This window comes from Poecilia mexicana, unplaced genomic scaffold, assembly GCF_051168715.1.
Source record: "Poecilia mexicana isolate PSO_F unplaced genomic scaffold, ASM5116871v1 scaffold_17, whole genome shotgun sequence".
NCBI classification, from domain to species: Eukaryota; Metazoa; Chordata; class Actinopteri; order Cyprinodontiformes; family Poeciliidae; genus Poecilia; species Poecilia mexicana.
In genome coordinates this window covers 29,218,210-29,233,855 of record NW_028263386.1, presented here as the reverse complement: position 1 = coordinate 29,233,855, position 15,646 = coordinate 29,218,210, and the positions used below count along the sequence as shown (strand labels likewise).

The 15,646-nt window shown below is 39.3% G+C and overlaps 1 protein-coding gene across 9 annotated transcripts in view; it reads left to right on the top strand.

Moving 5' to 3' along the window:
- The window catches only part of asph (aspartate beta-hydroxylase), a 46,747-nt gene that overhangs the window by 12,191 nt on the left and 18,910 nt on the right, over window positions 1–15,646 (top strand). For 7 of the 9 annotated variants that reach the window (XM_088015016.1, XM_088015019.1, XM_088015018.1 and 4 more), the window contains exons 3-7: window positions 1,512–1,556; window positions 4,016–4,084; window positions 13,159–13,248; window positions 13,940–14,032; window positions 14,539–14,609. In XM_088015016.1, coding sequence (XP_087871142.1) covers window positions 1,512–1,556; window positions 4,016–4,084; window positions 13,159–13,248; window positions 13,940–14,032; window positions 14,539–14,609 — 368 coding nt within the window. The remainder of the gene's footprint in view (window positions 1–1,511; window positions 1,557–4,015; window positions 4,085–13,158; window positions 13,249–13,939; window positions 14,033–14,538; window positions 14,610–15,646) is intronic. The other 2 variants (XM_088015014.1, XM_088015017.1) reach the window with 2 other exon arrangements.

Here is a 15,646-nt window from a genome sequence, read left to right as displayed (position 1 = left end):
CTCCCTCCCCAAAAATTTGAAAATCAGGAACAGTCTCCTTTTGCTCTACAGTGACAGACTTGCCCGCCAGATAACGCCATTGCTTTTTTTTTTTTTGTCTGCAAAGTCACTACTTTGCAGACAAAAAAAAGTCAGGCTGAAGACAGGTGATCAGTCAGAAAAGTGCAATCAGTTCACAAATATTTTCCACCCAGATGCTAGTCAGACTACATCTTAAGGTTTTAACCCATCATTAGGATGGGTTTTGAAAGTAAAGTGGTTACTTTACTTTCAAAACCCATCCTAATGATTTTATGTCTGCTTTTCTAAAAAACTACATGCTCAGTGTGCTGCATTAGTCTTGTGTTTACATTAGTATGCTAATTTCCACCACAGACCATGCAGGCTGTAACGGTGACCTCCCATGTGAAACCTGTTAGGGTTCTCCCTCTTACTTCTGCCCCAGGATCTGTGGGGACTTTACCAATGGAATCAGCTTTGATTGAGAAGGCTGAGATGAAATTCTAAATGGATTTGATGAAGTAACTCTGAGTAGCCACTGCAAGGAAGATACTGACTGCTCATAGCTTTTTAACAGAACTATGCTTGGTACTGGCAAGCAAAGCAGTTTTTGCTCTGGGACAATGTTTTTATTTTACAATATTTTACATAAATCTAATTATTTAATTTCATTTATAGCTTGTTTTTATAATAATCATAGGAAGAGTTAGCATCTTACCTGCATTAGACAGTGCACTGTACCATCCCTGTCTAGAATCAGTGTAGACAAGAATGGGCAGGTCAAGCTAACAGCCACTGACAGGACAGTCCATAGGAACAGAAAGATGTGCATTTAACTTAAATAGATTAATAAATCCTGCAAACACTTCAGTAATAACTACCCTGTGTTTTCAGCCCTTTTTTTATTTCTAAATTAAGCTCAGACTGATTGCTGAACTTGATCTGCAATCTTAACGCTAAGACCCAAGTCTTAGGTGCTGCATTTTAAAATAAAGTGTCACATTTACATGAAAGGAGGTGACGGCAAATCTCAGGGCCCTCAAAAGATCAGTTTCATCTAATTCTATATTTGAAATATTTCCTCAATATTTTACTGCAAAGCTTTCTTTTGCTGCTTTTCATGATGTTGCAAGTTTAAAAATCCTTCCAGAGCTCTTTCTCATTTTTAAACTCATCTCTTCCTGTGAGGTTGATATTTTTCCCCTGCTGTGATCCAGCTTGGAATCACTCTGTGCAAATCAGACTGAAGCATCACCTTCTAAAGATGGAGTCTGGAAATTAGTGCTGGATTTATAAAGGAAGAACATGTTTGTGAGAAACTTGATTTTTAAACCTGATCCTGTTGTATTTTTAAATGCATGTCTGATTGTTGGATCGGTGTTTTCTGATTAATCTGCATCCTAATAAAAAATGATACATTCTTGTCTGTGGTATGCTTCTTTGATTAATGTGTCTTATGAATTTCCTTTGCTAATTTTGCTGTTCTTCCAAATTTCTTGTTTTGCATGCAGACAAGGCTAAGGGCATACAGATTAACCTGTCTGAAACCTTGCAAGGTAAAGAACACTAGACATGTTTCTCTTGTTGCTATGGATATTTTTATTAGTTGTTCTTGTACTCCACAGATTATTATTCTAGAATGCTCAGTATTGCTCAAACATGTTTACCAAGCCAAAATTCATTCTGCCTGGATTAGAACAGCATGCAGTCCTGACCTGCACCCCAACCACACCCCTAGCTAGAACATCTAGTGCATTACAAGGTGAATTGTAAGTCAGACATGACTGCAAAACATTTCCTTTAAGGTCAGAATATAGTTTTGTTGTTGTGGTTGTTTGTGTTTGTTCTTTTAGGTAACAGCAGCTTTTTAATAAGTTATGTTGAAATACTAGTACATCAACAAATTAGAGTGTTGCATAAAAGTGCAATGTTTCATTCCAGTCATCTCAGAAACGGAAACTCATATATTCCACAGAATCATCACAGTGATTTATTCTAAGCCTTTTGTTTCTTGTCATTTTGATGATCATGGCTTATAAAAAAAACAACTCAAAATTCAGTTTCTCAGAAAATTCTGTTGCTGTGAAAAAGCTCAGTAATGAAATCTCATGGTGAAACTGACACCATAATAAGTGAATTAACCTGCAAACAGCTGAAGGTTTCCTGAACGCTCTCTCACTCTGGGTCAGTCAGCTGCACAATCTGCTGACTGGACAGACGGCCAGAAGACAGTCATGGACACCGTCCACAAGGAGGGGAAGACGCAGCAGGTCAATGCTGAAGAAGCTGGTTGTTCAGAGTGTTGCATCCAGCATATTCAGAGAAAGTTGAGTGGAAGGAAGAAGTGTGGTACCAGAAACAGGGAGGACTGGCCTGACCTTTAACCCCACAAAGAATCTCTGAGATGTTGTTAAGAGAAAGATGAGGCCCCAGACCCAACAAGGCAGATGACCTGAAGGCAGCTATCAAAGCTACCTGGACTTTGTTACAGCTGAGCAGAACCACAGGCTGATCTCCTCCATGCCGCGCTGCGTTGATGCAGTAATTCATGCTAAAAGAGCCACAATCAAGAACTGAGTGCAGAGAAATGAACTGACTTTTCAGCAGCTTCATATGTGTTTAAAACATCCTTTTTCATTAATCTAATGTAATTTTCTGAGACACTGCATTTTGGGTTTTCATTATCTGTAAACTGTAATCATTCAAAATGTAAAAAATAAAAACTTGAAATCTTTGACTGTGTAATGAATTTCTATAAAAGGAATGTTTCACTTTTGGAGATGACTGGTAAGAAATATTACACTTTTACACAATGCTGTAATTTTTTTGTATGTACCTGTTCTCCTTTGACCAGAATATTTTCTAGCATCATTTTATAAATGGGCTCTTCCTCTTTCAGTCCAGTTGTCTGGCCCCTCCCCTTAGGATCTAAATGTGGGGCTGAACCAGTCACCCAGCTGACTGCAGCATTCTAAAAGTTAATCATAAAATACAATTTCCAAGACTTTACGCACACGTGGCTGTTAGACTCTCCTTCTGAAGTACACACTAAACTCCTGGTAGAAAAACTGGACAGTGATAACATGATGATGAACTTACAGGACTAACTTAATGTCTTTGCTTAGTCCAATTGGATAACATTTTCTGAGCTTCAGCAGGAAAGTAGAATGTTATCTGATGTCTAGATCAGTGTTTTTCAACCTTTTTGAGCCAAGGTACATTGTTGTAATTGAAAAAATCTCGAGGAATGTAGCAACCTTCATGCATCACTAATTCTCTTGTTTTAATGTAAAATGCTCTGTACCTACTGCCATCTAGTGGTAAGAAAATGACATGATTACGCCGCTAGTCAGTACTACAGCAAAGACACTCAAAGATGGCATTATTTACAGATAATTGATTCGTTTTCAAAAAATCTTTTAAGACCAATTACCGTATTTTCCGGACTATGAGCACACCATACTATAAACCGTACCTTCAAATGTTTTGAAGCCCCCCGTACCCCCCGGAAACTTACATATATCAGCCGCACTGGGCTACAGGCCGCTGGTATCTCTGCCGCTCTCGGTTTCCCATAAGGACCCAGCAGAGGGCAGCAGAGAGCTGCGTCCTAATAACTGCTGGATATATTAAGGATGCAGTTCTTAGAAGCTGCATCATATGAGTTTGAAAACATTTCTCCGTCGTGCCTGCTGCTAGCATGTGGTTGTTCTAAATGAAAATTAGCGCTTTCTTTGATTTCCAATTTTGACTTCCAACGATTCACTTCCTGCTAAACAGCCCCCTGGTGGTTGAAGAAAAATCCACAGAAAAGCCGCATGTTCAAAGTGTAGGAAAAAAGTAGCAGCTTATAGTCCGGAAAATACGGGAGGTGAAATTGGATAATTTCCACGGCACACCTGATGATCACTCACTGTACACTAGTGTGCCGCAACACAGTGGTTGAAAAACACTGGACTAGACAGATGCAGTAATTCTGTTTCTGGATGGCTCTGTATGTTTGTGGCTTCTGTAGGTAAACTGGCGGCGTACGACACTGATGGAGATGGCGACTTTGATGTGGAGGATGCTAAGGTGCTTCTAGGCAAGTGGATTTATTTCTTTTTAACCAGCACTGCATTCACTGGTGATGATAATATGTGACTTGTTCTCATCAGAACCTTGAAACAGCCTTAAATAATGATTGGATGATATTTCGTCTCATAACTTGGCTCAGATGTTCACCTAGAAGCTCATTCTTCTTGTTCCTTCTTTTCTCTGTAGCAAAATCAAATCAAGTTAATTTAGCAACAAGTCCTTCACATCATAAAAACAAAAAAGTACAAAGTCATGGAATACACAGTCAACAAATGAAACATTACATTTTGTCAAGTGCCACCATGTTGTTGATTAATGTTTCACTGATTACAGCACTTCTGACAAAGTTTCAGGATAAAACTAGACTGGCTGACAAGCTGGCTCACGCTGTGTGCTTTCAAACGTTTGTGTGAATATCATTCTATTTACAGTTTGCTTAGAAGTCATTTTGTTTTCCACTAAACCAGGTTGTTGGATTGATTTGCCAAAGCCCCCAAAACTGAACCAAAATTGGTCAATATGTAGATCTTATTCCAATAAGAAACTACAAGATGCATTTTAAAGCATTTCTTGTACGTCGCTGATATTTTGCTAAAATAGTCAGTCATAAGATGAATCAGTGTGCATCCGAATATAAAGAAACACTCTGAGGCATTTACTTTAACAGAGGAAGTTCTTGCTGCTATACACCATTAAAGCTGCAGTATGCAACTTTTCTAAAAAAATATTTTTTTATGTTTACATTTTTAAAACTGTCACCATGTTGTGACAGTATAATATGAGGCAGGTGATCTGTCTCCATCTCCTCCCCGTGCTACTATTGCCATCTGAAAAAATGCATGTCAGAATAACCAAACAGAGCCAGAAACTCTAACTTTAAAATGATGTTTCATTTGGTGTCTATATTCTTTTTGGATTTTGTGTTTAAAGTTTGATTCAGTTAAATATTCACATTAACTCCTCAACTAAGCTTTGACCCCAGTCTCCTGTGCTTTGCTGCTGTGGTTCATAATAACACTGCGTGTCCAGATGTCTGTTCATCATTTCTCTACTTAAAGTTAACCTCCAAAAAGTTTGATAAGGCGCCTCATCAGGAAGTTATGATGCTCTATCAGCCATGTTTGTTTGGAAACAGTCGAGCCGAGGCCAGTGACTTCACGTAAACGGACTGCAGCAGTTTTAAGAAAATGTTAATTTGGAGAACTTAAAATTATGACATTATGATTATGTTTTGATTCAATTAATTGATTGATTTGATTTGATTTTTTAATAATTGTGATCAAAGCCCTGTTGACTTACCTTATGCAGCATGTCACTGTGCTTTAGAAGCAGAGAGGCTGCATGTTGATTTCAAAACTTAAAGTCACATTTGTCCTTTCAGAAATCAAACAGCTTAAACTGTTGATGAGAAGACACGTCAGATCCAGCTCGTAGTGTTGACTGTCTATTAGCTGCTACATTTGATCAGCTACCTCTCTATGCTGCGTTAATAGACCAGGAGAAGATTGTAGAAGATTTTAGTTTCAAATCTGCCAGCCACTGGGTTCAGCTGTTCAAACAGAAAACCTGTCACTTCCTGTTACTGCTGAGCAATCAGTGCAACTTTACATAGTAATTGTTGCACCATAAATTATGCTTAGCAGTAATTTTGCAAATAATATGTAGTATAAATATGTAATTATACTACATATTGTATTATAAAGGAGCAGAGTAAAATGCTTTTCTGGACCATGTCTAAATGTTCTCCTTTGTGCCCCTCCGACAGTCCATCAGAAATGGAATGTTAGATTTGCTCTTTGTCCTTTTTAGATATGTTGAAATATATACAGATTTGGGTTTTTTTACACATGAATTTTTAAGACGTATTCATGAATCAGATCTACATGAAAACATAATTGGAACTTTATAAATATAGGAGTTAGGCTCTTTTCAGCATCCAAATAACATGTATTGGTTTGCTGGTGTTCTTCCACTGCCCATGTAACAGATTAGATTTACGTTTTTAGCAAATAATTTGATTTATTATTTGGTATCCCTGTGAGGTCACAGTAAACTCAGCCTTAGTTTTCCTTCAGCTTTCAATGTACTGTGTGTCCATGACTGTCTGCACGTAGTGATGTAATTCTTTTCTCCATAGGCATCCCTCTTTCTGTTAGCCTAGCTTTAGCCCCAGGCAGCGCTCCCAGTTGATCCTGTGCAGATGGTCTGACTGGTTCTAGTGGTGTGAACAGTTCCCTCGCCACCTAACCTTCGTTTTAAACTTCTCTTACCTTCTCCGTTTGTTTCTCCCCCTCCTTCTCTCTCCTCTCCCCCATCCTCTCTTCCCTCCTCAGCACATCTTTTTCCTTCATTTGATCAAACTTTCTTTTTTTCCACCTTATGTATGTTGTTCACTACTTTTGGTTATCACCTCCACACATTTGGTCCCTGAACTCCCCCTCAAACTCCCCAACCCCTCACCCTCTTGTCTGCGTAGGCCTGACCAGTTTGGGCTGCGGTCAGGGAGAAGCCCAGGTTCTGGATTGGTTAGAAGAAGTGGAGGAAGGTGGCTCTGATTGGTTAAACAGTTTCTTCACTTTCCTGTACGCTGTGATAAACCCACTGGAGCCCCTGGAGGACGAGGAGGATCATGGCACCTCAGGAGTGATGAATGGTCAGAAGGAGAATGAGGAGGAAGAAGATGAGGAAGAAGTCAGACAAAGAGGTGCTAAAGACGATGGAAATAAGGGTCAGAAGATCATCATAGTGGGCCTACATAACCAGTAGCAATGGCAGCAGCTGCTCAGAACAGTGCAGGGTGTTCTTCCTACCTGCTTTAGCAGGTTCTGTCTTTTATCATTTCGAACTTTTTATAGATCCCAATGTCTCCAAGCCAGGGTTTTGCTATCCCAGCGTTTTCTCTCAGTGGAATGTAGTCCCTTTGTGAAGAACAGCTCCATTCTGCACAAACCAATACCCTTCACTTCAGTCTCACCTGTTCCATCCAGGTTCAGGCCAGTGATGCAGGCCAGGTAGGAACTGTGACTCAGTTCCAATCGGTCAGAGCAGACTGACTGCGCCCCTGGCAGACTTGGCCAGCTGTCTGCTGCAGCAGTCTGGGGGTGAGAGGGTGAACTCTGATAGAAACCTGGACCTCAGACTTTACTAACTGAATTCCTGCATCAGCTGATCTTTTCCAATGATGTCAGCTCCTTATCCTTGGTATGGAGAAGATCCTCAGGAACTCTGCTCTCACTTTCTCTCCATCAGCCCTTAAGAATTTAAACATACACTGCCTGGCCAAAACAAAGTCACCAGCTGGATTTAACTAAGCAAATTGGTCCAAACCTCCTACTCCATAATTACTGCTTGGGCGACTATCTTTCAGCTGACAACAAATTATTTAATATTTAGGTTCTCATGTCTTAAACCATGTAGAAAGACGCATCCTGTCATTGTGTAAAAGATGTGTAAAACTGCCAAGGTTTTATAATCAGTTGAAGGGAAAGTGGGGAAGCATCGTCTTTTAGAAAGAAAAGTGGCCAGAAGAAATGAATGATGGCTGATCACTGAAGTGTTCTGTTGGGTCGTCCTCCAGACTTCAGACCTGAACCCCACTGACACTCTTTGATATGTTTTGTCTGGACAAGCAGTGGTCAGACTCTCCCATCATCAATACAAGATCTTGATGAAAAGTTAATGCAACATTGGATGGAAGTAAATCTGGTGGCATTGCAGAAGCTTATCGAAGCAACTCAACAGCGGTGAGCTAAGGGCGGTCCGAACAAATGTCAGTGACCGTTTTGGTGGCAATTCTTTTATTTATTTATTTATTTATTTATTGGCCAGTCAGTGTATATTTTCTGCACAAGCCTGTTGACAACAGCCAGTAACACTGTAAAAATCATGAACTGTGTTAAGGCTCTGCTGCATGCCAGAAATCTGAGCTGAAATCAGCTGCTACACACTTGTACAGTTTGCATGCATTTGTGCCTTTTTTATGCCTCTTTCAAGTTTAAAACATTTGATTTTATATTGAGCAAATTTTCTTCACTGGTAAGAATAAACCTTTTGTATTTGCAATAAAACAAGATGTAAATATTATAATACATGAATGATTAGTACCCAGAATGCTGTAGGAATGTAGAAACCACAGCTGGAGGTGCTTCCTCTGGCGATGTGTGATGTATCTCAACGTCATACTAAACTGTGAAATATTAGATTAATGAAATTATTTTATGCCAGACACAAAGCCACACATTTATTCCCCAAAGAAAGCAGAATTATTGTGCTGAAGGAAATCTAATGAGATTTACTTAAATTACAGATTATTAACATTTGTGATGGGGAATATCAACTTCAAATTTACTGGAATATTTTGTGGTTTTAACTACTTTTATGACAAAGCTGGATCTAAAATTCAATTAAATCTTTTGGACTTATAACTTCTCAGTGCTTAGTGAAACCAACTGTTCAAATAGAGTTCATTACCATTTAGCCATGCAAAATAAAGATTCCATTCATTCATATTTTGAAACATGAATACAGCATTTATTAGTTTAGGGGAAATGAAAAAGAAAACATAAACATATCTTGATGGAAACTCGTGTGTAAGGTCAAGGAAAAACTATATATTTATACTTTTATTTCGTATTATGTCAGTTTTGGTCCTCCATACACACTGACATGGCGAATGATGGTACATTGTGCAGCTCTAGTTTTAATGTCTCATACGACGAGGTCTCTTTACACCAGATATCTTATGTGTGGTGTTTTTGTAGTTGACAGTTATTTTATGTTACAGTTTAGCAATGATTCAGGGGGACTGGTGATACATTTCCTCAACTAAAATTTATATCTTCATATTTAATGTTTGTCAGTGTTGCTTTTGAGTTCTGAACTTTTAAAGGTGTAATATAAAGACATGAGGTGATCAGAGGATTGTTCAGGACTGGAAGTGTTTCGACTCACTAAATTCAGAAAATGTCAGTAATGAACACCTGTTGTGTGTTCTTCTGCATATAGTATCAAATGACTTATTGCCATGGCTAGTTTGGTTCGTTTTTCTCCCTCTTCCTCTTTGTGTGTGTGTTCAGCTAAGGAGAGAAGGAAACACGAAGGAAGCAAAGCTAATGAGAGTAAATATTTGATGAATAAGAGCAGTTTTTTTAATCCTTATCTTGTTTTTATGCAACATCAGATGATAAACCTGCAGAAGGGCCATGCAGAGGAGTTAATAAAGGTATAGTTGCAACAGCCACGCATGAAAATGTGCCGTGTTCAAGTGTAGCATGGACTAATGGATGAAGTAAAATCCACTTCTACATGGTTCTGGTCTTGGACTAAACGAAGTGTGAGAATAAAACTACCTGTACTTGGTTTTCATTTGAATGAATTCTCAGTTTACTGGTTTGTTGAGATTTGCAGATTAAAATTGAAACCACAAGTTTACATATACAGAACACATACCCATGGTTTGAATGGAATCAGACCAACCCTCTCTTGCTTTAAGTCAGAATGACTACTTGATAAATGAATCGATAAATGAGAATATGTCAGATTTATTTATGGATGTTTTCAAAATCAGAAGTTTACAGTATGTTTACTGTCTCTATAAACGATGAGGGAATGTCCAGATGATGATGTCATGGCTTTGGAAACCTCTGATTGGTTCACTGACATATTTGAGTTAACTGGAGTCACACCTGAGGACATTCTTCACGGCCGTGGAACACACCGCTTTCTGGTTTGACACGATGGGAAGGTCAGCAGAAATGAGCCAAGATATCAGGAAGAGAATGATGGAGCTGCTGCGTTCTTCTGTTGAAAGGAAGTTAAACTCTGGTTGTAAATTTGTCTTGTAGATGGACAATAACCCTAAGATACAGCCAGGTTACATAGTGACTACAAAGTCAGTGTTTAGGTGTTTAGGTTTAGGTGTGATCATGAGAAAGCCCTGGTCTCGACCCTGTAGAGAATGAGAGAAGAGAGCGAGCGAGAGAATGAGGCGGCCTACAAACCTGACTCGGTTCCAGCAGTTCTGTCCGATGGAATGGACCAGGTAATGCTGCCAAATATGGAGGAAGTATGTAAACTTCAGATTTTGAAGACCTTGATAAATACATTTCATAGGCTTTCTCTCATTATTGTGGGATTTGGAAAATAGAAATAATTCTAGTAACTCAAATTAACCTAAAACAAGAGAAGCTTGGTCTGGTTTAACTTGAGACAGTGAGGAAAACAAATTGTCTTTTTATTCAGTGTATGTAAACTTCTGGTGTCAACTGTATTTGCTGTGGATGGACATCCTGAATTTAAACTGATTTTCCCATGGCTGCCTGCTGTGAACCTGAGCATGGTGTTGCTCCTCATCCTTCCTCTGATTGGTGCGGCACCAAACAATGTTGTTGATGGTTCTGTCCCAGAATCCCCTTCACCCAGAGATGTTGGCTTGAAGCTTCGGGAGGCTCTGAAGCAGCAGCTGGCAATCATCCATGAACGTGTGGAGGCCAAGAAGATGGCTAAGCTGGCTCTGGCTGAAGTCAGGCAGCTGCTGGCTAAAGAAGAGGAGGAAAAGGAGCTGGACCTGGGCAGGAAGGAAATAACTGCCAGGGTGAAGGAGAGAGTAGCCAGCAGACTAAAGGAGGAGGAGGAAAAGATGGAGAAAGAAGAGATGGAAAAGGCTCTGGAAAAAGTGCAAAAGGAAAAGGCTAAGCAAAAGGAGGAAAAGGAAGAAGAGACCAAAGATAAGGAAGGGGAGAAGAAATCAAAGAAAAGAGAAGAAAAAGTGCTGGGAAATGAAGGAAAAAATGAAGAAAAAGTGAAATTGACTCTCAAAGAAAAATGGAAGAAAATTAGAGCTGAGAAATCTGTTAAAGGAGGCAAAAAATAAACTCGGAGCTCTGTAAATTTTATAAGAAAGGCAATCCCAGTCACAGCCATTTTTGATTGGTGGGCTGGTAGTCAATATATGTTATATTGAATAGTCGTTACCTGTGTAATAAATACCAGAACCTCTAAATGATGGGACTATAGCTCCTGAACTGTTTTACCTGTGATTCCTGCTTTGTTTAAATATGACCCTTTAAATGGAGGCAGTGCAGTCAGCTGATCATTGTATGGAAACCAGTCCTTCCATTTGCACTGTTGTGATGAGTCTGATGCAGCCTATCAGAGCAAGGAGTCATGAAATCACACCTCAATAACATCTCATATTATCTATTTTTGCTCTTACTTTTTTGTGAATTTAAAAAATCTAATTGCTCAATAGATTTTTAAGTGTCTGAGTGTAAAATATTAATATTCACAAAAGCTTTAGGTGAGATCAGTGAGAAGGCTGAAGTGTTTCTGCTTGTAATTTTGTCGACTCCTTCTACAGAATTTCCCAGAAAAATGGATCAGACTGCCAAAAATCAAGCCATAAATAACGTTTTCACAGAATTAAAAAGAATTTTCTATTAAAAATGTCATAATTTTTATGTTCTGATTCTTAACATTTACAGAAGCATTAATGTTGTAGCCTTTAAGGCTAAAATTACTTAAAATAATAGATGGAAAACAAAAAAAAATAGTACCTTAAATTAGGTACTGTTTCTCATTATCTATGATTCCTAACACACAGCACATCAAAGCAATAATCATACTTTTAAACTTGATTTGTTTGTTTTCAAAAAGAATTGACTAGACTGAAGAATCGAATGGACCTAGCTTGTAAGATGGAATAAATAGATTTTTCTTTTGCCAATAAAGATCGTTCACTGGTTTAAAACTCTTTTTTTTATATATTTTTTGTTTAGTTTTGTGTTCTTTGTGTCTACACAAGTAAATTATGTATCAGCATTTGTTTGATTTCAATGAAGTTGGAAGACTTGATGCCATAGGATAATAGCGCTTCCACGCAGCCTTCCTGTGCATTTAATTCTGTTTCATATCCATTCAGGATTCAGCAGAACACTGAATTCCACTGCATCAGTCTCAGTATACATGCTCTATTCAGAGCAGAAGTGCATCAGAAACAACACACATGCTTCAAACACATTATGGGACTTGATGTTTCTCAAATTCTATTCCATGTCCTCACCTTTCGACTCGTGTAAAGCATGTTTTTTAAATCATGTTTTACACAAATGTCACAGGAAACTTTGTAACAGCAGCTTTAGGTCTTCACTGTTAACTTTACAAGTTTTTAATTACAATTTCATTTTCTATACACAGCTCTGTTGACATTACTTTGGGGTAGCATCTGTAGTTACACATTTTAACACAAACATGTTCGTGTGAAATCCTGGATTGTACTTAGCTAAGTTGGTTAACAGTGAAGAAAATGGAAAAACATAATGCAGTTCAAATCTACTGTAAACTGTAAATGAAATGATTGAATTGACAAAGTTACAACAAAGTGTTTGTGATGAGCCATACTTTAACAATACTAGAATGTTGAAATGCTGGGAGAGGCTGCTGACTGCAAAGGAAACCAAAACCATTAAAACAAGTTGATCAGAAACGTGTAGTGGGAATGAAGACTGTAAATACCCAAGGGTTTATTGCTAAGAATGCACTGAAATATAGCGTATTGGGTTTTAGTGAACAAGCACATCAAGTCCAAGGAACACAGCAGGGAACTGAAAACTGAATGTGGGGGAGTTTTAAACCGGGTTTAGTTATGACGGGGGGCTGGGGGGAGGGGGCTGATCAAACTGAATGGGAACAAGGATGGAGGTAAATCCAGAACACTATAAGATAAGCTGCTGGTTGTTAAAACAGACTAGTGGACCACCAATGAATCAGCCCCGATTTCCTTAGTTTTGAGTAATCAGTGATCAGTATTTTAAAATCAATTATTCATTCATTAACAAAGTCTCTCTTTTTTAAAGACCTTTTTAAGTCACCATACAGTATTAAACAACCCTTTTACTTCACAATTTGCTGTGGTGTGGTAGAAATCTAGAAGTTTCTGGTCATGATGTGACAAACTGAGGGGGAAAATGACATGATGTGGATACCTTTGAAAGGCTCTGGATACATGACAGTATAACACAAACGTGCACTCTTCATCTGTTCTTTACTCTTACATGCCACCTACCAACAATGTGTGCATTATAGGACTGAAAGAAAAGGCTGCTGACGCCTTCACCCGTAGTGAGGATTCTGCTCCTGCTGTGGATGCTGAGGATCCTGAACCAACACCAGAAGGTACCACCTGTTCCAGGTTTGACCCTCAGCAGCACGTCAGGGCCAGGCTGGACTGAAGGCCTCAGCAGAACAGTTCCTCACAGGATTTCAAGCTTAGCAGATTAAGATTTTTGTTGTCTGTAACAAGGTGTTGATACATTTCAGAACTGGTAACAGTTTGGCTCTCAAATTAATTTAGATTAGAACCACATGGGTACCTTTTATATTTGAACTTGACTTTTCCTTATTAATTTTCAGTCTTGTTCTACCTATTTTCAGATCTTATTTTTGCTGTTGCAAATTTTATATTTTGTTTTTAGATTTGCATCTATTGGTTTTACTTGAGCATAAATTTATACATGAAGGGAATGAAACAGTTATTACATTATGGACAACATAAAGATGTTTAGAATTGGATCCTGAAGCACTCGGTTACCAGACCTAACATGGGCAGTGTTGGGTTCCATTTCATTAGTTGGATCTACAGAGAAATCCAAAGATAACAGGTTTCAAATTTAAAACTAGTGCATTACACCAAATATGTCATTCCTAAACCATTATATGCTGCTGCAGATTAGCAATGTTTAAACTTGACATTAACAGTATTTACCTGAGCAATGCCTCATCCATAAGCAGATCCAGGTGACTAATTGTAGGTTTTCAGACAGCCGCTGAACTATAACTCTCTCTCTATGTCCTGATCTTTGCTCAGCCATAGTTGAACCGGACCCTGAGTCTGTGGAAGATCTGACTGAGGATGTGATTGAAGCTGCTGTGGCAGAGGAGACTGCAGCGCCATCACTAGGTGACTGTCTGCAAATGGTTTTATTATAATAAGTGTAGATCTCTTCATTGTTAGCAGGGATGTTGAGTGATTATCTATGCCAGGTGTCAAACTGGAAGCCTGCAGGCCAAATCCAGACCACAATGCTATTTATGTGACCTCCAATTAGAACTTTCAAGTACTAATGAAAAGCAGACAGCTATTTGTCAATTTTTTTTTAACAGATCATTAGTGGGCCATTTGATCAATAGGTTCTGCTACAACCAACTGTTTTTAGATCACTCATTATCTAAAAACATGATCTTCATGTGACCCAAAATAAAAAATGAGTTTGACCTCCTGCTCTGGGCTGATAGTAGCATATTCAGCCAGTAGAAATCTGTGGTCCCACATCAGCACCATTGGCTGAATGTGGACCATACACAGCAGGTTCTAATGATCCAGGTATGGGTCTGAACTGTGAGGGGGTTCTGACTGACTCACAAAGCTTCATGGACATAGAACACTTCTCTGCTTCTCTGTCCTAGAAGCTGAACCTGAAGTACCTGCTGAGCCTAAGAAGGTGGAACCAGAACCAGAACCCGAGGAGATTCCTGAGGTTAGAACAGTCCAGCAAGTTAATCTCCAGTTCACTTTTTATTTGGGGATGTTGTCTGTCTACTTACATGTTGAAACTGAAATGTTTTGTCGTTTATTGATTGATTGACCAGAAACCAAAGGAATTATGGGTCGTAGACAGTCTGGTCGATCAGGTAGTTGGAGGTTATTAGCTGACTTGCTGGAGTTTTATTCTAAAACTGACCCAAATTAGATCCAAGAAAGTCATCAGAAACGATCTTGGAAAAGCTGGCCACGCCCAGCACTACACATTAAAACAGCAGCCTGTCTGCAGCCTCAAAATCCTTTGTATGATGGACACTAAGCTTAATGAGCTCCTCCTGTCTACATATTCTATGCTCACCAGCTGGGCATTAATCCCAGCCAGGTTCACTAGAGTGGGTGGGATTCTTCACTACTGAAGTAAAACCTTAAGACTGGAGCCAGTGTATTTTCCTTTTCTGTGTATTGAGGAGAAATGGTTCATCCCAGATTCCCAGAATAATACTCTTTGATGCAGGATACATGTATGTAATACCAGTAGCGGAACAAGTCGGCGTCGGACCGGGAAGCGGGGCTAATGACCGGGCCCTATACCCAAATAATAAAGCTCATGATAATTCAACTTTACAACATAGACATGCCCGCAACAGCGAAGCTAACAAGTTTCACCACCACAGAGAGCGACTATGTCATTCTGAAATCCATCAGACATGAAGTACAACAAACCAAGAGAACAACAGAAACATCAGGCTACTGGTCACTAATGATGAACACAAATCCAATTCAGTTCAGAACCACTGAGAGCGATCCGATCATGTTGACACTTTATCAATTTCAACTCGGAACCTGGAGCAGATAGCAACTGCTGAAGCTAGGTTTATTGTTGACTCGTTGAACCTAGCACGCAGCAGCGCGCGCTAAAGCGGACACGCAGCGGCACGCGCCGCGTGCGCAGCCTGTTGCGGCGCCTCGTGGACCTCTGGATGTTTGTTGCGGATCGCGCGCGCCGCCGTTCACACAAACTGGATGATCTGG